The 25,586-nt window shown below is 37.1% G+C and overlaps 1 protein-coding gene across 1 annotated transcript in view; it reads right to left on the bottom strand.

Moving 5' to 3' along the window:
- The window catches only part of MALRD1 (MAM and LDL receptor class A domain containing 1), a 597,781-nt gene that overhangs the window by 471,258 nt on the left and 100,937 nt on the right, over positions 1-25,586 (bottom strand). Inside the window, exons 13-14 of the mRNA XM_070426883.1 lie at positions 21,761-21,858; positions 13,716-13,889 (exon numbers count right to left, since the gene is read on the bottom strand). Of these exons, the coding sequence (XP_070282984.1) occupies positions 13,716-13,889; positions 21,761-21,858 (272 nt within the window). The remainder of the gene's footprint in view (positions 1-13,715; positions 13,890-21,760; positions 21,859-25,586) is intronic.

Here is a 25,586-nt window from a genome sequence, read left to right as displayed (position 1 = left end):
AAAATTGTTTTGACCAAAACATTCAAATTATAAATTAATAGTCATAACTATTTTGACAGCATTTTATGTAACCTTAGTACTTTAGGTACCTTTGTTTCAATTCAAAGTTATAACATTCATCAGTACTGAAGGATTGCCTTCCCATTGGAGCTATTAAGAGCCATATGCATTTAAAATGAGCTCTTTGGGATAATCAACTGTGTGGTTTACAACTCAATTTAATTGAGATATGAATTCATTTGTAATGTGTCTGCTGAAAACCATGATTCATTTTCATATAAGAATATTTAAATACTTATATGTAGTATGTATACATATACATAATTTACTTAGTGAGGTGAAGCATACAATCTATAACCCTATATAGTGGTTAGTAATATTCATATGCTGAAGCATCTATTAAAGTTTAATTTATTCTAATGTTCTGAATAATGACTGATATAATTTATTTTCTTCTTGTTAATCACTCACATTATTCTGTGTTATTCTACAATCTTAATAAAAATAAAAAATAAAAGAAATTATATCTGGAGTCTTAAGGAAACATACTGAGTCAGGTGGATTTTCCTGAGCAGGATGCAAGGGTGGTTTCTTTCCTGGGTTCTTGTCCAGACAGATTCAAAGAACAAAGGTGGTAGATGAAAAGGGTGGAAATTTATTGGAAACAAGTACAGACTCCCACGTAGGGAGGGGGTCCCAAAGGGGGTAACCCTCTAAGCTCCTTTTTTCTAAGGTTTATAAAAGCTGCCGTTCTTTGTTTCTTCACATTGCTTTCCAATTAGTAGAATATTGGCTTCAAAGCTCAAAACCCACGTGGTGCTCCCCTTTTTCTCTCCCTCTTCAGTGGTAGGATTCTCTATCTCCTGTGAAAATCTTTTTCCTCTTTCTTTCATTTGTCAGCATTTCTCTATCCTCTGTGAAAGTTTGTTTCCTCTTTCTCTCCATACCGTGGCTTTTCCCTATCTTCTGTGAATGGATGTCTTCCTCTCACTTTATCCTGTGGCACCTCTTTTATTTCTCTGTGAATGTATGCATTTTGGCAACCCCAAGCCCTCATCTAGGCAGTCCTCATCTAGTCATTAGGACCCCCTAATTCCTAAAACTCCCTAAACCTGCCTATTTTACCCCTAAAATTCCTTTCAATAGTAGGACCACCAGTCAAGGACACAGCTAATTAGTGCATCTCCATCTTATCAGGGAGGATCTCTCACCCCAAAGATCTTACAATTTACTTCCTATGATACATTGACGACTAACCTATACCGGAAGTGCTATCCAAGAGATATGAATAATAAACTAGGATAATTCAAGAAAAAGACTTCATTATTTCTCTGCCAAGAATGTGAGGCAAGATGAAAAAAGATTTGGTAAAGAAGTAATAATTTAAACCTATTATAATTGCTGCTTCAGATTTTGTTACATTGAGAAACTACTAACATTACAAGCAAAAGCAAGGGCATGTGAACATGTATGGTATATTTGGAAACTTTGGGTGTTATAGAATGATGGGGTTTGAGACACTCCCCCAAAATATGGCAACTTGGTGTATTGGATATTTCAAGCTGAAGGAATTGGAGAAATGTCATGTGCAGGATGAACTTTTATCTGAGGTTCATCTTCTAGATTTACTCAGAAATTCAAAGTATACTGCATCATAATTCATGAGTCCCCATGTTCATGTATAACTCTGAGGGCTATTTTACTCACGCACACATATCTTTATGATCTGTTACTTTCCATTATAACTTTCAAAAAAACAGATTTTGATCAAATTTCACTTTACCCCTTCATAAGGGAATCAGTAGTTCATTGATCTACTGAAAGATAATTCATCAGTTGGCCCCTCCAGATTCCCTCTAAGTCCTCCTTCATGCTCCTCTCTGCCTCCACATGCTGTCCTGTATGGGCAAAAGACTCTCTTCTAGATCAAACCTGCCTCAGGTTTCTTTGAGCCCTCTTTTACTTTTTTTTGTTTAGTTTTTTGTGTGTTTTTTTCCAACTGTATTTCAAGTCGTCATGGCGGGGTATTCGGAAAAGTTTTCAATTAGCAATAATTGTGCCTTTGATAAACCTCATATTGCCACTGAGCAAAGCTTGAGCCCTCTTTTGGACTAGCCTTCAGTCTTGGCCCCTGTCCTTGCTGGGCTTGCATAGCCCAGTTTTAGCAAGAATCCTGCAAAGTCAGTTTGAAGAGAATCCCCCATTCTTAATACCTGATCACTCTCATTATCTGATCAAGTTCCTCATTTCCCACCTTTGATGTACAATTCCTAGCCTGCCTTCAGCAAGAATCCTGTTAGGTAGGTTCAGCAAGAACCTACCCCGCCACACACACACCGCCCCCCCCACCCAGGTCTCCTCTTAAGTCATATTCCACCCACTGACCTCCCCACCTTTCATTCTGCTCCTTGGCTATGAATCCTCAACTGTGTTTGCTGTATTCAGAGTTGAGCCTGATCTCTCTCCCATATTGTGGATAGTCTTAATGTCTATTGCAAGAATCCTGAATAAGTCTTCTTTACCATTTAAAAAAGTCAGAAAAATTTTTTCTTTCAAAAAACTCAGTGGTCATTGGAGCATCCTGGCAAGAGATGGAAGAATGGGAGATCTGGGTATTTATTCCCCCAGAGCCCCTTGAGGGGGTCCATCACTCAAGTGAAGGCCTCAGCTCCTGTCAGAAGGTCCTCTCTGTCTGCCATAGACTGCTCCCCTCCTGCTCCTTCAGGTTTACAGTTACTAATGGAGGCTTATTGTTACCAGTCCTGGGGACACCACACTATTTCTACAGGATGAACTTTTTGATCTTCCCTGGAAGCAGATCTAATAAGCTCATACGAAAGGTGCCCTCCCTATACCTGGAGGAAAGGATTTTCCTTATCTCTGAAGACAAAGGACAAAGAGGGGAATCTGAATGAACAGCCCTTGTTAAATGTCACCTAGACTACTATACTTCCCTCATGTTCCTTGCCCTATTATATTCATTGAACCCCACATGAAAATAGTCAGGGTTGAGTTTTTCAGTGTGGCTTCATGTCCTTATGAAGGCTCATATGTCACATAAAACTCACATTAAATAATTTTGTACATTATTTAATTATTTTTACACTTTAATTATTTAATTATTTGTACACTTTCCTCCCAGTTAATCTGCTTTGTCAGTTTCATTTTCAGACCCAGTCATGTCTGAAGGGGTCTAAAATGGATAAAGAAAACTTTTTCCTCCTGTATATAGGAGAATCAGATTTTAAGAGAACAAAAAATTAATTGAAGCCTGGCCAGTGTTGCTCGGTGGTTGAGTGTCGACCTGTGAACCAGGAGGTCACGGTTAGATTCCTGGTCAGGGAACATGCACAAGTTGCAGGCTTGATCCCCAGTGGGGGCCGTGAAAGAGGCAGCTGATCAGTGATCCTCCCTCATCATTGATGTTTCTATCTCTCTCCTTTTCCCTTCCTCTCTCTGAAATCAATAAAAACATTTTTTAATTAATTAATAGATGGAAAAGATGGATTGCATGAATTGAAGAGCAACTGAATGGCATCAATTTGAAGAAAAATTGCATAGACTACAAAAATTAATCCTACTTTTCAGCCTTTATGCTAGAGAGACACTCATCAGCATACACATGAAGGCCTGTGCAGGAATGTTTATTTCAATGCTGATTTTGGTAACAAATGAATAGGAGTAATTCAAATGTGAGTCAATAAATTAATGGTGATATAAATCATAGGTTATTATGCCAGTTAAAATTAATCTATCTCTATGTGCTAATATGGAAAGACCTTCAATATGTGTTTCTGAATAAAAAATAAATAAATTACAAAAAAAAGTTATAGTATGATACTGAGTCAGGATAGTAAGAAGCTAGAAAAATTTATTGGCAAGTGGAATGGAGAAACTGAGATAGATGGCTAACTCAAACTGGCCCTATCCAGCACCCTGACTCACCTGCCTCCATCTCCCTTGCAGAATCACTGGCTAAAGTATTAAGCCCTCATGACAATTAGGTTCTGATCAGCATCAAATAATCTTAGGAACAAAGTCCCAGGTCTATTGGCTACAGAGATAGAGTTTTGGTTAAACTAGGGACAACATCTAGGCCTCATTTGTGTTTCAGCTCCAGGCCCAGAAAAGCAACAAAACTAGATGAAGAGAGCCATGGCTGACATTAGAACCAGCTGCAATGACTAATGACCACTTGCCCTGGTGCCAACCAATCAGTAGACACCTGAAAGGGCACACCTGGAAAACTATGAATATTCTATTGAGATCCTTCCCTAAGAACTCCCCTAAAATTCCTGCCTTTAGAAAACAAATAAAAACCCTTAAGACCAAGGACCTAGTGCGCACTCTGTCTCTTAGAGCATGCTTTCTTCTTTCCCCTTCTTTCCTTAGGAATGTATCTTTGCTTTCTTTTTCCAAGGGCCCTTACTTTGCTCCTGTAATTTGTTTCCTGAGTCCACACAGCCCAGCTGGCTCACTTCTTCTACCCTGTGAGTTTCTTTCCAAAGACACAAGGCAGCTCTGCCTAGCTTACTCCTACTGGTATAATATTGCCTCTTCTATCTTAAGCCTTTCCTTTGTTTCTCTCTCCCCAGCTTTAACATGTACTCTCAAAATCACCTGGACTTATTGTGAAATCTTTCCTGTGAAAAGTTAATACCCAAGAGTCCATATTACCAGTAATAATACTATTAGGCTAAAAATACACAATGGCTTGGGTTTCTAGATATACATGGTACATACATCATATATATATATATATATATATATATATATATATATATATTATGCAAATGAGGTCAGGACTCTGTAACGGTCATGACTAGCTCAGGAGAAGGGGCTGGATGCAGCCCTGAGCCTGAGAGAACAACAAGCAGGTGCAGCCCGGAGAGTGAGAGATCAACACAGAGGGGCGCCTGCTCCAAGCCTCTGCGGCGCGGCTGGGGGCAGGACCCCAGTGGACACACACACACACACAAACACAGTAGGACATCCCCTGAGGGCTCCCGGACTGTGAGAGGTGGCAGGCTGGGCTGAGGGACCCCCGCCCCACAGCGTATGAATTTCGTGCACCAGGCCTCTAGTATTACATAAATAGAAAGGATATAGAAGTAAAAATAAATTAGTGTCTATAGTTAACTAAAGATAAAGATTATGATGGGAGGTGATTGTGGTCAGGAGTGTATAATTTTTGATACTTTATGATAAGCTGTATGTAATTTTAAAAATTCTGATTAAGACTGGTTTCTGTACAGTCTTAGCCAACTGAGAAATTTGGCCTTCAATCAAGAGGCAGGAAATAATAACAGGTTTTAAAGATTAATTTTAACAAATAAAATACAGGTGTTGCAATTGTGAAATATATTATGGTTAACACCATTAAGTTATTATAATTTATTTTGGAAAATTTTAATTTTGGAAGAATTTTCATTTTATTCATTATCATAATACATTCTGGTTGAAGTCAATTAAAACATAGATGCTTAATTCTTCAGACTTATTAGGTAAGCATTTGTTGATGACCATATTTGAAATCCTGCACTGCCCAAAGAAAAGCTGGATAAAATACAGAATATTTGGGCAATTCTCTGTTCTCTTAGAGAGGTGCATGATCCTATTCTTTGAATGGAGTGAGTGGGTCCTGGGATGAGTTGAAGTGGAATTGTGGGGTAGGTCTTAAAATATGGTTTTATCATTTTGCCTGAAGAGAACCAATAGACCAGTGGTTCTCAACCTTCCTAATGCCGCGACCCTTTAATACAGTTCCTCATGTTGTGGTGACCCCCAACCATAAAATTATTTTTGTTGCTACTTCATAACTGTACTTTTGCTTCTGTTATGAATCGTAATGTAAATATCTGATATGCAGGATGTATTTAGGCGACCCCTGTGAAAGGGTCGTTCGACCCCCAAAGGAGTTGTGACCCACAGGTAAAGAACCACTGCACTAGACTCTTTTAGATATTCTTATTAAAATGTAAGCATAAAACAACTTTCAAAACAAATAAAAAAGGCATTAAGTGATCTACACCTCTTCTTGTTAACTTCTATATAATTAAATTTAGGACTATGAAATAAAAAATATGATCCACCATTAATTAAAATCTCATCTGATGATTTCAAAATCATCTTGGTTATTCCTATTTTTTATTGGTTGTTTTAATCAAGTTGATATCTTTATAGCCCAATGCAGCTCCCTTTGGGAAAGACAGTACCTATTAATAATCAGTAAGTGAGAAAGAGATTGCTCAGAGAAGTGTTCAACCATGGATGAAGAAAGATTGAAAACCTCATTTCGTAAGATTTTCAAGGCAATTTTAAACTTTAAATTGTATGTAGATGTCTTTCCCTTCTAAAACTATTTCTCAGGATCTTGTTGAAATTTGTTTTAATTAATTAATTTATTCCCTGAATGAGCAAAATCATTTCTTGTTTTTGCTTCCAGGAACCACAATTTGTAAATGATGTTTATAATCAAGGGATTACTTTTTACACCTGCAAAACTAAGGGAAGCTTTTCCAGAAAAACTCTCAACTAGCATATTTAGATGTTGGTTCTTTGATGTTTTAAAAATGAATAACAAGAACAATAAATACAAGTCTAAGAGGCAATGGAGAAAGCAGAAAGATATTAGAAGAGAAATTGAAATATAGCAATTTTTGAATGATGGTGGTATCTACACTAATAAAAGAGAAACATGGTAATTAGCGTACGACCACTACCCTTCCCATTGGCTAATCAGCATATCCTTATGCAAATTAACTGTCAGCCAAGATGGCGGCCGGCAGCCAGGCAGCTGCAAGTGAACATGAGGCTTGCTTGCTGCAATGACTACAGACTCCAACCTTCCTCGCCTGACTTGCTGGCCTCTGAGCTGGCAGTTTGAAACATTCTAACAAATATAGGCCCGGGATCTCAGAGCTGGAGTTATACATTGTTTCGATTATAGAACCGAAACAAACCAGATACCTGCTCTCAGAGCTAGAGCCAGAGCTAAAGCTGGCCCAGAATAAAATAAAAAAAAGGAGCGGTTGGGAGCTTCAATCAACAACCGCCAGCCTGAAAGCAGCCCTCAGCCCCTCACCCAGACTGGCCAGGCACCCCAGTGGGGACCCCCACCCTGAAGGGTGTGTGACCAGCTGCAAACAGCCATCATCCCCTCATCCAGGCTGGCCAGGCACCCCAGTGGGGACCCCCACCCTGATCCAGGACACCCTTCAGGGCAAACCAGCTGGCCCCCACCCGTGCACCAGGCCTCTATCCTATATAGTAAAAGGGTAATATGCCTCCCAGCACCGGGATCAGCGGAGCCACGAGGCCTCCTGGCACCAGATCAGCATGACAGGGGGCAGCGCCCAAACCCCCTGATTGCCCTGTGGCTCTGTGTGTGACAGGGTGCGGCGCCCCAACACCCCCCCCCCCCCCCACCACCACCACAGGCCCTGCTCTGTGTGTGACAGGGTAGAGCCATAACCTCCCCATCGGCTCTGCCCTGAGTGTGACAGTGGCGGCGCCCCAACCCCCTGATTCGGCCCTGCTCTGTGGGTGATAGAGGGTGGTACCCTAACTCCCCTATCGGCCCTACTCTGTGCGTGACACAGGGGAGCTCCCCAACCCCCTGATGGGCCCTGCTCTGTGCATGACAGGGGGCAGTGCCCAACCCCCTGATTGGCCCTGCTCTGTGTGTGACAGGGTATGGAGGCCCACCCCCTGATTGGCCCTGCTCTGTGCGTGACAGGGGGCAGTGCCCCAACCCCCTGATTGGCCCTGCTCTGTGCGTGACAGGGGGCAGTGCCCCAACCCCCTGATTGGCCCTGCTCTGTGTGTGACAGGGTATGGAGGCCCACCCTCTGATTGGCCCTGCTCTGTGCGTGACAGGGGGCAGCGCCCCAACCCCCTGATTGGCCCTGCTCTGTGTGTGACAGGGGGTGGTGCCGCAACCTCCCCATCGACCCTGCCTTGAGTGTGACAGGGGGCGGTGTCCCAACCCCCCAGTCAGCCATACCCTGAGCGTGACTGAGGGTGGCATCGCAACCTCCCGATCTGCCCTGCTCTGTGCATGACGGGGCGGCTCCCCAACTCCCCAATCAGCCCTGCTCTGAGCCTGACCAGGGGCTGCACTTAGGGATTGGGCCTGCCCTCTGCCACCCGGAAGCAGGCCTAAGCCAGCAGGTCATTATCTCCCGAGGGGTCCCAGACTGCGAGAGGGCACAGGCCGGGCTGGGGGACCCCCCTACCCCCCGAGTGCACAAATTTTTGTGCACCGGGCCTCTAGTCAATAATAAGAGCAAGAGCTAACTTTTATTTAGAGCTTTCTTAAACACCAGGCATGTTCACTTGTCTTAACCCTGTGAAAGATGATGCTGTTTTTGCCTTCATTTTAAAGCAAAGGAAACAGAAGCTTAGAGAGTTGAAGTAATTGGTTGGAGGTCAGACATCTAGTAAGAAAAATAAGGAACCTGAGCCATTTAATGATTATACTATATTGCATCACTATAATGAAATAAGGAGATAATCAGTCTTTAGCAAATGCTGCAGAACAAAACTACCTGGCAAAATAGATTTAAGAAAGCCCTAGATTAAGAAGGCTGAGGACACAGCAATTTTACAGAGACTAGTCCAGCTTTCTCCTTTGTATTATAAATCTTACTGAATCTTCAAATAATGTCAGGAAATTGTTATTGATTTCTCTCACTGACTCTGATAAAGAGTGAACATGATATCCATCACTGTAGAAAATTTCACGAAAGGGTCATTTTAAAATGAAATCTAAAATATGACACAATTATATTTTAATAGGAAACTCAGAGAAAGTTGATCAACTGAAAATCAATGGCCAGTACTCAGGAAAAGTGTCAACTTTAGTTATTAAAACTAAGAACAGCAGTTAGAGGGGAAATTTTAAATTAAATTAATAAATTTGTGTAAAAAGCTGAATATATCATGTGAACAGGCCAAGCTAAAACATATGGGAAAGAATACTATTAACTATTTGACTTACATGCTTCCTGTAAAAACTGTACAGGAAATGGAGAGAATATTGAACAGTTGTTAATTTGCTGTTCTCACGGAATAAGCATAAGCCTAATCCTGTCCCTCCAGGGAGCATGAAAGCCTTACCTGACCAGGGTGCTTATTTCCTAAGGAAATCAAAGCAAACTGCACTCTGTTGTGATGTCTACTAGTACATGAGACATCAAAAGGACCACAGTGAATCAGATTTTCATGGCTACAAGGGAATACAGAGGTCATAGAGTCGAATGCCTTTTCCTATTCCAATATTTGGACTGGATTGGATTATGTTGTATAAATATGTTCAGAGTTTAGTCACATTGAACTGGTGGCCAGGCGATGACTAAGGTCACCCTTAAAGGATTCAGTCCACTAAATTTAAAGCGCCCAAAATAACTATTCCCAAGAAGATAAACTTTATTCAAATATTTAAAAGCTAGATTAACTATTTGTAAGTATAGTATCTTTTGTTGTTGATAAAAGAATGAAGTAGAGCCTACCTAGAATCCTCATGCATATTTCCATGTTTTTTGAATATACACTTAGAGAAATCAGGTTAAAACAAACATAACATTAGCTTTTTTTTTCCTACAGAGGATAAGAAATGGGATAAAAAGAGGTACAAAGAGGACAAAGTTGCATCTTAATGGGCAAACAAACATTAGTATTATAAGCAAAGAAAATGTTAACATTAGTTAATTCTGACATGGGAGTACATGGGTATTTGCCTCACTCTGTGTCTTCTATTTGTCTGAAATATTTAATGATATTTACATTATTATGTATTAAATAATACTGTATGTATATGTGTGTGACTGTGCATATTTATGTATTGTGTATTTTTGTCTCTGCATGTGTTTCTGTGTATAAAATCTGGACTGATTCACACCAGATTGTTAACATAAGCCCATGATATCTTATCTAAAGTCTCTGGGGCCAGCTGGGTTTTGAAATTTGAATAGTTCAGAGTTGAGGCTGTTAATCTAATACATATGGGATGTATTACATGATTTCCTGAGGAAGCTTGGAGGCAGCGCTGTAAATCAAACCCATCACTAAAAGAACTGCCTAAATACCTCACATAGTTCTGGTCAGGTTAAGTTTTGCCTCTAAATTCATTTTTCACATACTGCCTTCCAAATTTTAATTTTCTAAATTGTGGCTGATTATCCTGTAATGGGTTTCTTAATGGAAAAGAAATCTCTCTAATGGAGATTTTCTTGTTTTTCTTTTTACTCACCTGTAGTCTCTAAAACAAACCTTTCATATAGCCAAGCAATAGGAATAAGAAGGAGCAGAGGCAGAGACAAAACTCTTACCTTCTCGGGGGTGAATTAAACATGGCTGAGGCTTAGCAAGAATCAAGACCATTCCCTCCCTTTGAAGGACATCACAATCAAGCTGAAGGTGATTAGTGATGAAAGGGAGGCCCCAACTGGGTAGAGAGAATAACCAACATGTGGTGCTAAGCCCCGTGGAGGGGGATAAAGGGAGAAAGGAGAGTAGTTGGACAAGCCTGCTTTAGAAAACATCACAAATACCTTGCTATCCAATTATAAAATCCTATGAAATCACTAATGACTGGACAAACTACTTAATATTCCCCAGATAATAAAGAGTAGTCTCAATTTTTGCTGCAAAGCAGAGCAAAACAAAAGCCAAAATCCTAAAGAAATATTAAAGAGAAAAAACACTACACAATGCTGACACTGCTCAATGATAATGACAGGTTAATGAGTGCCTCCAGGCTTAGAAAGGAATGGCTTTGGTCTCAACTCATAATATTTCTCAAATAACTAGTACTAACAGGACATTCTGGTTTTTGTTTGGATAAATAAACTGTGGTACATCCAGATAATGAAATACTATTCAGTGTTAAATACAAATGAACCATGGAAAGACATGGAGGAACTCTAAAATGAGTGTTGCTAAGCAAAAGAAGCAACACTTGTTTATTATTATGTTATTAAGAGTTTTAGAGCAATTTTAGGTTCACTGCAAAACTGAGGGGAAGATACAGAGTTTCCATATACCTCCTGCCCCCACCCATGCACAGTCTCCCCCATTATCAACATCCCCCACCAGAGTGGGGCACTTGTTACAACTGATAAACTGACATTTACATATCATAATCACACAAAGTCCATAGTTTACTTTATGGTCCCATGCGTTTGAACCAAAGTATGTAAGACATGTATCTATCATTATATTGTCAAAATGTTTTCTCTGCCCTGAAAACCCTCTCGTCTTTCCCTGCCTCCCCCAACCCCTGGCAACCACTGATTTTTTTTATTGTCTTCCGAGTTTTTCGTTTTCCAGATTGTAATATAGTTGGAATCACAGTTTACAGCCTTTTCACATTGGCTTCTTTTGCTTAGCAACACTCATTTTAGAGTTCCTCCATGTCTTTCCATGGTTCATTTGTATTTAACACTGAATAGTATTTCATTATCTGGATGTACCACAGTTTATTTATCCATTCCATTCACTTACTCAAGGACATCTTGGTTGCTTCCATCTTTTGACAATTATGAATAAAGCTGCTATAAAAATTCATGTGAAGATATTTTTGCATAGAAAAGGACATTCTGTTTTCTTCCCAATAATGTCAATGAACAATAGACTCTAAATGATCTTAATGATTTCATTCTAACTAAAAGTAGACCTAATTTTAAAATTTCATATAGAATATAAATAAATGAGGCAAGATTTCATATTGTTCTGATTTTATTTGTCCTGTCACATGTAATAGACACTGACATGAAAATGATTCCATGACTGGCCTTTATAAAATGTTTTCAATTAAAAGTTAATAGATTCATAGTGTTTTTGTCCATTAGAGTTGGGAGTGGAATCATATAAATAATCACTGAGAACCGCGTGAAAAAGCCTCTAATCATTGAGCCTAGATTTCTGGTCAATAGGACAGTCCTCTAAATAAAGAATACTAACATTTACAGAATGTCTATTATTCCCAGACAATGTCCAGGTAATAACCACAGCAACAATAATAGCTAACTGTCTCTGTTTACTCTATGCCAGATTTCTTCCACGTGCTTTACATGTGTAAATCATACATCATTTAATCTCCACAGTAACTCTGATGTATAATACTAATAGCAATCCATTCTATTTCCTATTCCTCCTGCTTCCATGGGCAGGGACTTCCCCGAAGCAGCACTGCTGTTACTGACCCCTTACTCTTTCCCCTGGGAGGAGGAAGATTTAACCCACCGGTGATGTTAAAAGAATAAGCTGGGTGTTCTCAACTCATCCTCTTTGTCTCTCATTCAACCCTCCTTTTGTGAGCCAACCCGTCTTCAGGAGGCAGGCTCTCTGATATTATCCCTGGATAATGATAAAAGGTGTCCCCCAACGTGTGAGTCTAGTGACTAGAGTCCTTCTCTAGAAGAGTTGGTTGTTCTCTGAGTGAATCTATTTATTCTGAGGTGAAATATTACTTTAAATATATGGCTGCAGAATCTAAAGCCATCTTCTCTAAAATATTTTGCTATTTGTTTGGCTTTTATATTTCTCTCGATTCAAAACGAGGACCAAATGAGGTGTGCTATATATCAGGGGCCCCTAACACCCTAACAATAACCTTGTCACATACCCCCCCCCCACACACACACACACTTATGGAGGAAGAAACAGAAAGGCAGAGGGATTAAGCAACATCCCTATGATTCTACACCTGGATTTGAACCCCAGGCTCCAGAGCCTATGTTCACAGCCACTACTGTTTGTGGAAACTTTTTCTCTATTATTCAGAATCCCCTATAGTGTTGTTTTGAATTCCACTGGGATTTCACCGCTGGGAAATCTGAAGCTCTAAGACAGTGATGGTGAACCTTTTGAGCTCGGCGTGTCAGCAGTTTGAAAAACCCTAACTTAACTCTGGTGCCGTGTCACATATAGAAATTTTTTGATATTTGCAACCATAGTAAAACAAAGACTTATATTTTTGATATTTATTTTATATATTTAAATGCCATTTAACAGAGAAAAATCAACCAAAAAAATGAGTTCGCATGTCACTTCTGACACGCGTGTCATAGGTTCGCCATCACTGCTCTAAGATGTAACATGCATAGTCACTTAGGAAACAATGAACTGAGCAGAGATCAGAACTCAGACCACCTGACTCTGAAGGCAGTACATTTTCTACTACAGTCTACTTAGTTACTAAATCTAGTTTCAAAAATAACTCATTTCAAACATCATCCAGAAGGGAGCCATGTTCAGGGGGTGAAAGTTGGGACACTCATTTGATAAGCTGCAGTTGCCTTCTTTTATTATTAACCAAGAAAATGACACCAAAGATTGATAAAAATCTCCAATATTAATGGGTAACAGAAATAGAGCAAAAGGATTAAATGTGACTATAGCTCAAGTAAGATTTTTTCACTATCTCAAATAATCCACCATCCACAATTACACACACACACACACACACACACACACGACATTTTCCTCATAAGTTACTCTAATCTCAGCCATTTTATTAAATTCTTAACTCCACCTTTGCTATGCTTCCACAGATAACTCTTGAGCACTTAGTCAAAATAACCTCTCTATTCATTCCTGATTGTGAAAGTGCTTGCTTTATTGATGTCGAAGGGATATATGTACTAATGGTTGAGAAGATTAACATTAAATAGGAATCTTCTGCTGAGTTTTATTAATTTGTATGTGCTTACCTGAAAAGGCAAACTAGATTCTCCAGTCTTTGCATAGAGATTGATTTTTGCTTGTCTCCATTGAAATTTGGAGGTTCCAATTAGATCACCCTGCTTTTGCAAATTTCCATCCAGTGATGTTCTTGTAAAAACCGAGAGATGTGAGTGCTGAGATAAATGATACCAAAACTGCACCTGTTGAAAAATGTTGTTGAATATTCCATTTAACTGTCTCAAGTAGCTTTTCCATAATTAAAAATATCCAAAACTACTTTGGTGTTAAATATAATCTTCTCAATTCTCCTTTCCTCCAAGTGTGTAAGACCAGAACATGGAAACTACTCATTCGCCATACTTTGTATTCTCTCCTTAAGAAAAGGTGCAATGCCCTGGCCAGTGTATCTCAATGGTTAGAGCATCGGCCTACACACTGAAGGGTCATGCGTTCAATTTCCAGTCAAGGGCACATACCTGGGTTGCAGGTTCCATCTCTGGGCCTTGGTCAGGGCATGTGCGGGAGGCAACCAATCGATGTGTCTCCACATCGATGTCTCTCTGTCTCCCTCTATCTTTTTCTCTCTCTCCCTCAAAATCAATGGCAAAATATCTTCGGTAAGGATTAACAAAACAAAATAAATAAATAAAAAAGGAAAGGCTCAAGGTGGCTGTACCAACTGCATATGTAACACCTGTCATGGAGATGTCTAAAGAAATGGAGCACCAGCATACCACCAGAACAAGTCTGAGGACACACATTTGTTCACAGCGTCATGGAAGTTTCCCAGGAGCCCTCCCTATTGTTTCTTATAAATTTTGGGAGATACACTTTCTGTCTCAAAGTTATAAAACCAGGTGTTACTTTTCATTCTCCTTGAAAAACTATAATTAACACTTCTCATTAACCCCTTCTCTGTTGTAATGTTATCAAAGAATTGGGGAGCTCATATGATACTACTCATTAACAATTTAATCCAAGTGAAATATTGTTCTTTTTGAAACTAGGGAGCCTTGGTCATTTTGCTTCTACTTGTCATCAAAGATGACATAATCTAATAAAAGTTTGACAGGTAAACATGTAATGAAGAAAATATATAGAGAGGATTACTTTAGGTGTTATCAGTACCTATAACATAGACTCCATCATTGTTATTTATTCAACCAATATTTACTGACCATTTAATAAGTACTGGGCACTTATTAAATTTCCTCAATGGTTGGATAATTCACTCTATAAAATATGGTAACTACATCTCCTTAACAACAGGGGAAGACATACAGCAGTCTCTTTTTTTCTTATTATGACATAGAGTCTCAAGGCTGCTTTTTTCAAGGGAAAACATAACATTCAGAGATGAGGTCCCACAGAAACAAAATCCTTCTGTTTGAACTCAAAGTGATTCCTTTTTAATTTGACTATATTTTAAATTCTTGCTTTCTTCCCTTTGTCATTCTGCTTTTATTTTGTTATATGAGTAGATATTAGTGCATATATATAGTAATTTACCCATTTATTTCACTGTTGGTACCAATTTCAGTGGAGATGAAAGATTGCAAAATTTCATTAAATTCTCTTTTAAAAAATTGTTCATTATAAAATATCAAGCATTTTCTGTTCTAATGTGGTACATATTTTTTCCACCATATGCTTAATTGACACCGCCTGATCAAATAAAGTCTTTCTGGCTGTCCATTTCATTTTAGATTTTACTACCAGGATCATGTAAACTCAGACTTTGACAGGTAAGCAGAAGTGTAAAGTCAAATGGAAGTGTTTAATTAAATTCTATGGAAACGGAGGATTTATGTTCCTCAATTACAATTAAATTTTAGATCCCTGCTGTAATTTCAGCATGTTGCACGGTTGTAAATATGCAAAACAGAGTTTTAAAACCTAGTTATAAAAGAGATATGCATGCCCCATCAGAATTCCAAGCTGTCAAACTGTCAGTACATCACCAGTGTGAAGTTATTTTAATAATATATTACAAGTAAGAACCAATGGGATCCACATTCAATAGAATAATGGATTAGAACTTATATTAAATTTACTATTTTAACATAATTGGCATTGTAGAAACTTACGGAGAATTCTTGAATTTATTATAGACCAAGAAACTTTCTATAGCCTTTTCACTTTTAATATCGGTAAGGGTGAAAGCATGGAAAAAAATTATTAATACAGCTGTGGTTTGAAACAGGCACTCATCAAGTGTGCAAGGTCTGTGGCTCTTGATCTGATATACACCAGGCGTAGAACACCAAGACATGAACTCAAAATGATGATGCATGTTGTGAATTCCTCACAGAACCTATTACAGTAATTTGTATTCAGTTAATAAGTACTGAAAAAAAGAGGAAGGAATGAGTGGATTGTTAGCATCAGTACTTAAGTAAATATGTATAAACTCTGGAAGTGAGGGAGAGGGAGAGAAAGAGAGGAACAGGGAGAGGAGAGGGAGAGAGGGAGAGGGAGAGAGAGAGAGAGAGAGAGAGAGAGAGAGAGAGAGAGAGAGAAGAAGAAGAAGAAGAAGAAGAAGAAGAAGAAGAAGAAGAAGGAGAAGAAGAAGAAGAAGAAGAAGAAGAAGAAGAAGAAGAAGAAGAAGAAGAAGAAGAAGAAGAAGAAGAAAAAGAAGGAGGAGGAAGAGGAGAAGGAGGAAGGAGAAGAAGGAGAAGAAGAAGAAGAAGAAGAAGAAGAAGAAGAAGAAGAAGAAGCAGCAGCAGCAGCAGCAGCAGCAATAGCTGCTCTGTGTCAGAAAATGTACAGATATTAGGTGTCCTTACAGATCTCAGAGTTTTATAGAGGAGAGTGAAAAGAAAAGGAATGAATAAGTATAATGCACATAATGATCAAGGTACAAAAATAGTGTGGCTACTTACATGTAAGTTAATTAGCATTAAACAAAATTTAAAAATCCTTTTCTTAGTTATTATGCTCATCATAGTTTATTTGTTCAGCAGCTGTATGTAGCTACCACACTGGACGTAACAGAGGAAAATTTCCATCATCACGGAAAGTTCTACTACATAGAGCTGCAAAGCATGTACAATTACACCAATCATTTAAAATTTATTTACTGCTTGTCATTGTTAAAGGAAATTATTTTCTTGATTCATGCCTGTTTCAGTAAAAAGCAGTTAAATACAATGTCAATGTTAACATTTAAAGCTTGGTTTTATGTCTCTTGGGTTTTCACTAAGGCACGTCTTATATATAGTGTGTGACTGATCACTGTATGCAAGAGAATTTCGTGTGCTAAAAAGCTTGCAAAACAGCAGTTCCTTTCATTGCAAATTAGAGAGAAAAATAATGCTTAAACTATTTTATTGTATTTACTTGTATTCTGTGATTTCATATTATTTATATGTTTAAAAATATCAAATCTTCAATTTTACTACAGAATGAAAGGACATCTTAGGGGACTTCTCTGCTAGTGACTGAGTACAGGTGAGTGACCAGGCTGGAGAGTGGATAACCTCAGGGAGCCACTTGCTCTTTGGTTTGAAGGCGCCCTGAGATGTTCCCTGGAGGAGTGGCCAGCTCTGCACAGGACTAACGAGGCTCTCTGGTACTTAATTCTCTGAAAGCTGTAACAGGGCATTATTTAAAAGTCCTAATGATTTCTTCCTTATTGCTGGTTTTCTGTTTCACGTGCCTTTGGTCTGTTTCCAATTGAAACTCTATCCTTCATATTTTCTGCTTCTTTCCTCAACGTTGCAATGGCCTCTGTTCCTATTGCTTCCCTGTCTCAGAGCTGCTTGTCCTCTCTTCTCGCCCTTTCTCAGTTGTATTCCAACAGTCAGCTGCCTCTGCCATCTCTGCTTTAAATCAAATCGGGCCCTGTCTGGTATTGCTACACTTTCTATATCTTCAAGATCTAGAATAATAAAAATTGCAAGAAAAAAAGTTTTTTAAAAAAGGAAAGGAAACAAGTTATCTCCTCAAAATTCAGCTGGCAATAAGTCCGTATTGAAAAGGAAGATTATTTATTACACACATACACAAATAAATAAAAAAAAACAACTAACGTTACTACAGTGATTTTTAGGACTCCTAGTTATAAGTATGTTTTGCATGTGTAGTCCTTACCTGAACAAGGTTAAGTGGAAGCTAGGAATCCTCAGTAAATTGTAACCTCTGTTTTTCTCATTAACCAATTAACCTCCATGCGTTTGATCATATACACGTGGAGGGCACCTGCTCAATGCCTCCCCCATAGCTGTTACTTCCCCTAGAATGCATCACATATGCTAACATCTATCCTTGGATTTAAAGAAAATCAGGGAACAAAGTGTGATTGCGCCATTCCAAGTCCCACTTCATAATTACTTTTTTCCTTAATTTGTCTTTGATGTGAGTTCATCACTCTACTTGAGGAACATTATAAGACATGGCCTTTCAAAACTTACTGAGACAGTTGTTATAAGTGGGTTATTATTATTATACTGTGTTCACCCTCTTGTGGTACTTAACCCTGAATTGCTGTCGGTAACCCTCAACTAAACTCTACCTTTATAGCCAGCATGTGCTCAGGTTGTCCCTGCTTTTTCCCAGCTTGAGGACTGTGATCAGCGCAGGGTAGGTAAGTGAGGACTAAGTGTGTATTCAATCAGATAAAAAATGTTTACACTGGTGTTGCTGGGAGCATTCAGGGGAGAAGTCTCTGAACTATTTTTGTTTTGTGTTTTGCTTTTTACATTCCGCATTCTGAACCCATGATGACTGGTGTGTCTTCTCTGCACGGGCTGCTGAAACACTTAGATGCGAATGTGTAGCCTGGCCCGGAATCACTTTGTTTTGGAACCATCCCACTTCTTGCTTCATCTATCCTTGCCCTCTTTATTCATATTTTCACTTATGAATTTTTAAAAAACATACCAAATATATATGAAGCAGAAGCTTTGTATTATGTCTTCCTGTATCTGATTGTGAAATTCTAAAACTGAGATATTTTGTCTTTTGTACAGTAACTCAAATAGGAGAACTCAAAAAATATTAATTCATATAAATCCCCTTCATATTTGATATTTCCTAGTTAATTGGAAACAGTAACAGCATCTCAGTACCAATAAGAAATAGTGGCTTCTGGATCCCACATGTTCTGTTTGTCCTATCTCCTGGCTATTGAAGAGAAAAGTGCCAAGTTTCCACCAGTGACTGAAGGAAGGTTTGAAGCTTTTAAATTAAAATCCATATCTTGAACAAGAATAAACTCAGAACAACTGTGCATGTTGATACCATCTGTTGGCCATATATAATGTATAAGGTAATAATTCATAATAACCTTAAAAGTCTGCTGTTAGAAAAGAAAGCTTTGTGTTCTTTTAAAGTTCTTTAAAAAAACATGTTCTTCACTGCATTAGCCTGATATGATTATGTAAGAAAAAAGATCATATAATGTTATAAAATGAAGGCTTTGATCATACAAAGTGCCCAGTTATCTCACTGCCTCACTTTATCATTTTATAATGAAGAACATTTGCTATTCCATGAATACAATGTATAATATGAAATATATAATCAGTATGTTCAAATTAGAAAGATCGGCCGGGTTTTCTGATTACTAAAGAAGATAAGAATTTGGTTTGTTCCCTTGCTCTGTAACTTTTATGGAATAATCTAACATTGCCACAGACTTATAAAAAAGTAATTTTATATTCTTAAAATACTCCTTTTTGAGATAACACTAGCTATGTGTATCTCAGACTATAAATAACATTCTCTAACAGTCTAATACTATATCCTAAGCTGGAACATACTATAAAGTAATCCAAATATTCCTCCTTCTACCTCAAGATTACTAAGATTAAACCAGATGCAGAAAAAATGGGAAAAACAAACACCTAACAGTCTGTAACGTTGTTGAAGCACCCTCACTTTTCCAAAAGTGAAGGCAAATGATTGAATCAGTCTCTGAGGCCTTGGGAGGTGAAGGACTTGGTTCTGAGAGACAAACTATCAGGCATCTAAACTGTCCACTGCTTTCCCTGAGTCCTCCCCTAAGTAACTTCCCACAGCTAAGCTTCAAATGTAAGTAACCGTAGAGAAAAACGTCCTCAAGTGGAAATAATCATACAGTGAAACACAATTCCAGTGACCAAAATAAATGGCTACCAGAGTACAACGATGGAAAAGGTAGATTATTTTTTAAAAGAAAATGAAAAACAAAATATGATTTCTCAGTGAGTCTCAGAAATTCCTAATAAGCTCTTATGGTTTGTGTTCAAATTTTTGTAAAAGAGGTAGAATTAATACATTTTATCCCTTTGTATCCAATGTCTCTAATGTATTTAACAATAGGGATTGCATTATTTGAAGGCACAAAATCTCCAGGAATTCTCAAACAAAAGAGCAAAACAAACAGAGAAACAACTGTATTAATTACATAGGATTTAATTAAAATAAAGCAAAGATGAGTGTAGAGTGCAGCTGAGTAAAGTCCAGGTAGTTGTTTTATTTATTTTATTATTATTTTTTTAAATATATTTTATTGATTTTTTACAGAGAGGAAGGGAGAGGGAGAGGGAGTTAGAAACATCGATGAGAGAGAAACATCGATCAGCTGCCTCCTGCACACTCCCTACTGGGGATGTGCCTGCAACCAAAGTACATGCCCTTGACCGGAATTGAACCTGGGACCCTTCAGTCCACAGGCTGACGCTCTATCCACTGAGCCATACCGGTCAGGGCCAGGTAGTTGTTTTAATCCTAATTCCCACAGAGAAATAAACAGAAAAGAAGGAGGAGGAAACAAGAAAAAAGAAAGAAGGATGAATATCTTCTAAGAGTTCAGTGGACCCTCTCAGACTTCTATCAAGCTGAAAACATAATATATTTATATCTCTATATCATATGTAATTTATTTATTAGAAATGTGCTACAAACTGTATTTATAAGTGATGAATGTAGTGTGTGGCAGTATTATATCTTCATTATTTTTTGATAACTAAAGAAACAAATAAGCTGAAATCCTAAGGGCTTAGAGAGATGTCAGAAATATCAAAAGGAATGAAAACAAGACAAGCTGAAGAGAAACATCTAATTTAGTTTTTAGTTTTATAGAAAGGGGAAAAAATTATGTTTAGTGAATGCCTGTTTTGTACCAAATACTTTTCTAGGTGATTAATCACATTTTAATATTTACAACCATGTGAAGAAGGTATGCTAATACGAAGGTTTCCAGTGTAGACACTGAATCTCAACTAGAGCGTTTAATCTGTGGAAGAACTAAGATTCACCAAACTTCCAGAAACTGACCAGAGTGGCTCAGTTAGCTGAGCATTGTCCCGTGCACCAAAAAGTTGCCGGCTTGATTCCCAGTCAGGACACACACCTGCATTATGGGTTTGATCCCTGGTCAGGCATGTATGGAGGACAACTAATCACTATTCGTTCTCTCTCTCTCTCTCTCTCTCTCTCTCTCTCTCTCTTCTCTCTCTCTCTCTCTCTCGTTCTCATTCTCTTTCTTGCTCTCTCTCCCTTTCTCTCTCTAAGCATGTCCTCATGTGAGGATTAAAATAAAGTGGTAGAACTGAGATTTGTACCAAATCTATCTGATTCCAAACCTCAGATTTTTTCTTTATTGTGCTTTTGAAATGAATTGAGTATTCTAATGCCTTGGTCAGTGTTGCTCTGGTTCCAGGAGGACTAATTAAAATAATAAAATTTCAGAAAACATAATTATTTTTCTGCATATATTCATCCTTTCATCTTTCTTTCAACAAGCATTTTTAACTAAATTTATTTTACTCAATTAACATTATTGGTAAAAAAATAAAAAGCAGTTTTAACACATGCATCCACAGCTTTTAATGAAAGAATTGTGTAAAATAATATAAAATGATAGAAATATTCCTTAGTACCCTCCCCCAAAAAAAAATGGCATGAGTTATGCTGCAAATGGTCTTTTGGAAGGACATGGCATTTCATGCTGAAATAACTCATATAAATCTCTCGATGCATCATGAAAACAGTGGTAAAACATAGCAGACATTTACTAGCAAGAGCAGCACAAGCCTAACACTTTACAACCACAGAATGGCCCATGGAAATTCCAATAGTAAATTACCTGACATGGGTTAGAGGCAGTAAGTGATTTTGTAAGAACAGGACTTCCAAGTTTGGCCACTCCAGGCAATTGATGTGCCCGCAAATATATAAACAATCCTGCAAAAACAAATATAAAGTCATATAGATGCAGGTTCTACTGTTGTACATGTAGCAGTTCCTTGCCCTAGTATCTTATTCTTGCACACATTCAACTGCCAATTAAATAAAGAATATTACATTTTTACTTATTTGTCATTAAGCTCTTTAGACAACTAAAAGCACTTTCAGATGAATAACATTAAACACCTAAAATAAAATACAATTGATTAAAAACAAGCTCTTGAACTAATCCTATAAACAAATATCTTACTGGCTTAACTCACATCATAAGAGTTTGAAATCAAATTAAATGAAGCCTCTAAATTTACAATTAGATACTCAATATGCCCTTAAGAAATTCCGATGAGAGCTTTATTTTTAAGATTTTTCACAAAGTACTGAAGGATACGAGTCTATGGGATGAGTTTGGTTCCTCCTGGGGCTTACATGTTTGACATTGTGGTCTGTGCTAGTGGGGATGAAAGCTTAATTAAAGATCTAATCTGAACGTTAACAAAATAACTGCTTATAGATTTTAACTACAGTGGATGTGCTCATGGCAAATGTATGGGGGATAACATCGCTTAGCTGCTCAAAAGCTCACACATCTGAACTGCTATGGGGGTGGAGTTGTCATTGAATATTGAAAATTTACAAGAAAGGCTATTCCAAACAATGTCAAGGTCTGATTCTGCCCTTTGATAAGCAGGAAGTGATGGGCAACTTGGAAAGCCAACCATTTTTACTGGAAAATATCACATTCACAAGGTGATTTTTCTAGATACAAGTCAATGCTGACTACACAGAAATACAAGGATTTCAATATTTAAATGTATTATTTTATAGATACCTCCATATGTTTAAAAAAATACCCAAAGTTGCAAGTTAGCAGTATTGAGTGAAGAAAATAGAACCCAGTTTATATGGTTTTTAAATCTTGAAACTAACTGGGAAGGATGAGGACTACTCTTCCCAAATTCCAGCCTAAGACTAATGGAAACAGTGTATGTATAAGCTTATTTTATTCTCTACGTTTCACCTATAAAGAAATAGAGTAGGAAAAGATAATTTTAAAAAATTATTCCACATTTAAAATCCTCAGGTTCAGGTAAAACTCCAGTGAATATTTTCAAAAGTCTAAACAAAATACTAAACATTAAAAAAATATTCAGACATTTAAAACAATTTGTACAATTTCAAACAAACACTTAATAAAGAACAGGATAGCCCTAACCGGTTTGGCTCAGTGGATAGAGTGTCGGCCTGCGGACTGAAGGGTCCCAGGTTCGATTCCGGTCAAGGGCATGTACCTTGGTTGCAGGCACATATCCAGTAGGAAGTGTGCAGGAGGCAGCTGATCGATGTTTCTCTCATCAATATTTCTAACTCTCTATCCCTCTCCCTTCCTCTCTGTAAAAAATCAATAAAATATATTTCAAAAAATAAAAAGAAAAAAAGAATGGGATATAAAAACACAAAAATTCCAAAACCTAAAAGACAAAAAGGGATTGAATAAATTGGTTACACCATAAAATAACTGGAAGTGTAATAAAAAAAAAATATGTCTACTAGAAATGTACAACCCCACGACTAAGTTTTATTTAATTTTTAAAGAACAAATATTTGCAAAATTATTCAAGGGATCTTAGGTCTTAGAAAACTAAGGAGAGCCCCCAGACTCACTTTATGATGCATGCAGATATCTTTAAGAATGGAAGAAAATAGAAGAAGTAAAAAAAATAAATAAACTATAGCCCAACTCGTGTGGTTCAGTGGTTGAGCATCAACCTATGAACTAGAGCCAGTGGTTCTCAAACTGTGGGCGCAACTCCTTTGGCGGTCGAACGACCCTTTCACAGGGGTCGCCTAAGACCATCCTGCATATCAGATATTTACATTATGATTCATAACAGTAGCAACATTACAGTTATGAAGTAGCAACGAAAATAATTTTACGGTTGGGTCACACATGAGGAACTGTATTTAAAGGGCCAGAAGGTTGAGAACCACTGATAGACGGTCACAGTTCAATTCCCAGTCAAGGCACATGCCCGAGTTGCAGACTAGATCCCCAGTGTGGGCTTGCAAGAGGCAGCCAACAATGATTTTATGTCATCATTGATGTTTCTGTCTCTCTCTCCCTCTCCCTTCCTCTCTGAAATCAATAAAAATATATTTAAAAAAGAAAACGCTATCAAGCAACATCACCCATGATCAGAGATATAAAGTCTAATAAAAATGTTATCGATTACATTTGAAATCCTTATTAAACACTTATATGTCCCTGACCAGGTGGCTCAGTTCATTGGAACATCTTCCCATGAACCAAAATATTGTGGGTTCAATCCCCAGTCAGATGAATGTATATTCTTTTCTCTCTAAAATTAATAAACATATCCTCAGGTGAGAATAAAACAATAATATAATGATGATTGTTATTATTATAAATTATTATTATTTCCTTATCAATCAGAGCTTTCCAAGAATGAAGATTTTGTTTAAATTAGCAGCTCTATCAACATAGTCAGCTAGACCAACAAATTAAAAAGTAAAATCATAGATTTATTTCAACAAATATTGAAAACACTGTGATAAACCAGCCATTCCAAATAATATAACTTAATGAAATATTAAAGTAAAACAATTAAATAAAGACTAATAATCAAACCCAATTTAAACAATATCCTAAATGGCAAAACACAGAACTAGTTTAATTAAAATGAGAAAATAAATAGAGATTTATGTTAATTAGAGATTGTATTAGATAATATTATCTTAAACTAATATTATCTTATAGACTAGTAAGTGTAGACATCAAGGAAATAGTATATTTAGTAAATATAACAGAAAAGTAGAAAATAGAGTTCTAATGTTTTGCCAATAATATAATTGTAAAAGTAGAAGCTCCCAGGAATTCTATTTTTTAAATAATGACAAGTATTAATAAAAGAATTTGGTAAGGTAAGTGAAAACAAATATTTTAAGTTATTTTTATTAACTATAGCAATAAGGTATAGATATAGAAATGATAATACATATTGTTTTCACAATAACATTAACACAAAATACATAGAAATAAATTTAATAAGAAAGGGACCAACATAAGAAGAACATTATAAAACCTTGAAAGAGACTATAAATCCTCTGATAAATAGAAAGAGATAACATATTTTTAGATGGAAAGATAGCAATATAAAAATATTGTTAGTGAAATTTCATTTGGAAGCTAAATGCAATACTAAAAAATTTAATCAAATATTTTAAAAATAAATAATATTATATTAAAATTTATATGTGAAGATAAAAGGTAAAAAGAATATAAACTCTGAACTCAGACCCAGGGGCTTCAACATTTTTCAAGAAATCCTAGCCAGTTCAATGAAATACACACACACAAACACACACACACAAGACTTAAGATTTAGAAAGCAGAAAATTAAATTGTCATTATTTACAGACAAAATAATTGTGAACCAATAAAATAAAAAATACTATTTGCTATAATAAATAAAATTAACAAGGTCATTTGATATAAGGTCAATATTTAAAATTGCATTTCTATAATACAAGCAATGGTGAAATAAAAATATCAAAAACCAACACAAACATTAGCAAAATATTTTTGTTGTTTTTTGCAGTTTTTTGTTTGTTTGCAAAATATTTTTAAAACTTATACATTGAAAGCTACAAATATTATTTAGAGAAACTAAAGAAGATAAATAAATTGAGAAGTTGAAAATAGTTGA

The sequence above is a fragment of the Myotis yumanensis genome, unplaced genomic scaffold (assembly GCF_028538775.1).
Source record: "Myotis yumanensis isolate MYYU_CA2020_CCGP unplaced genomic scaffold, mMyoYum1.0.hap1 SCAF_1, whole genome shotgun sequence".
Lineage (NCBI taxonomy): Eukaryota > Metazoa > Chordata > Mammalia > Chiroptera > Vespertilionidae > Myotis > Myotis yumanensis.
This window is presented reverse-complemented; position numbering and strand designations above follow the sequence as displayed.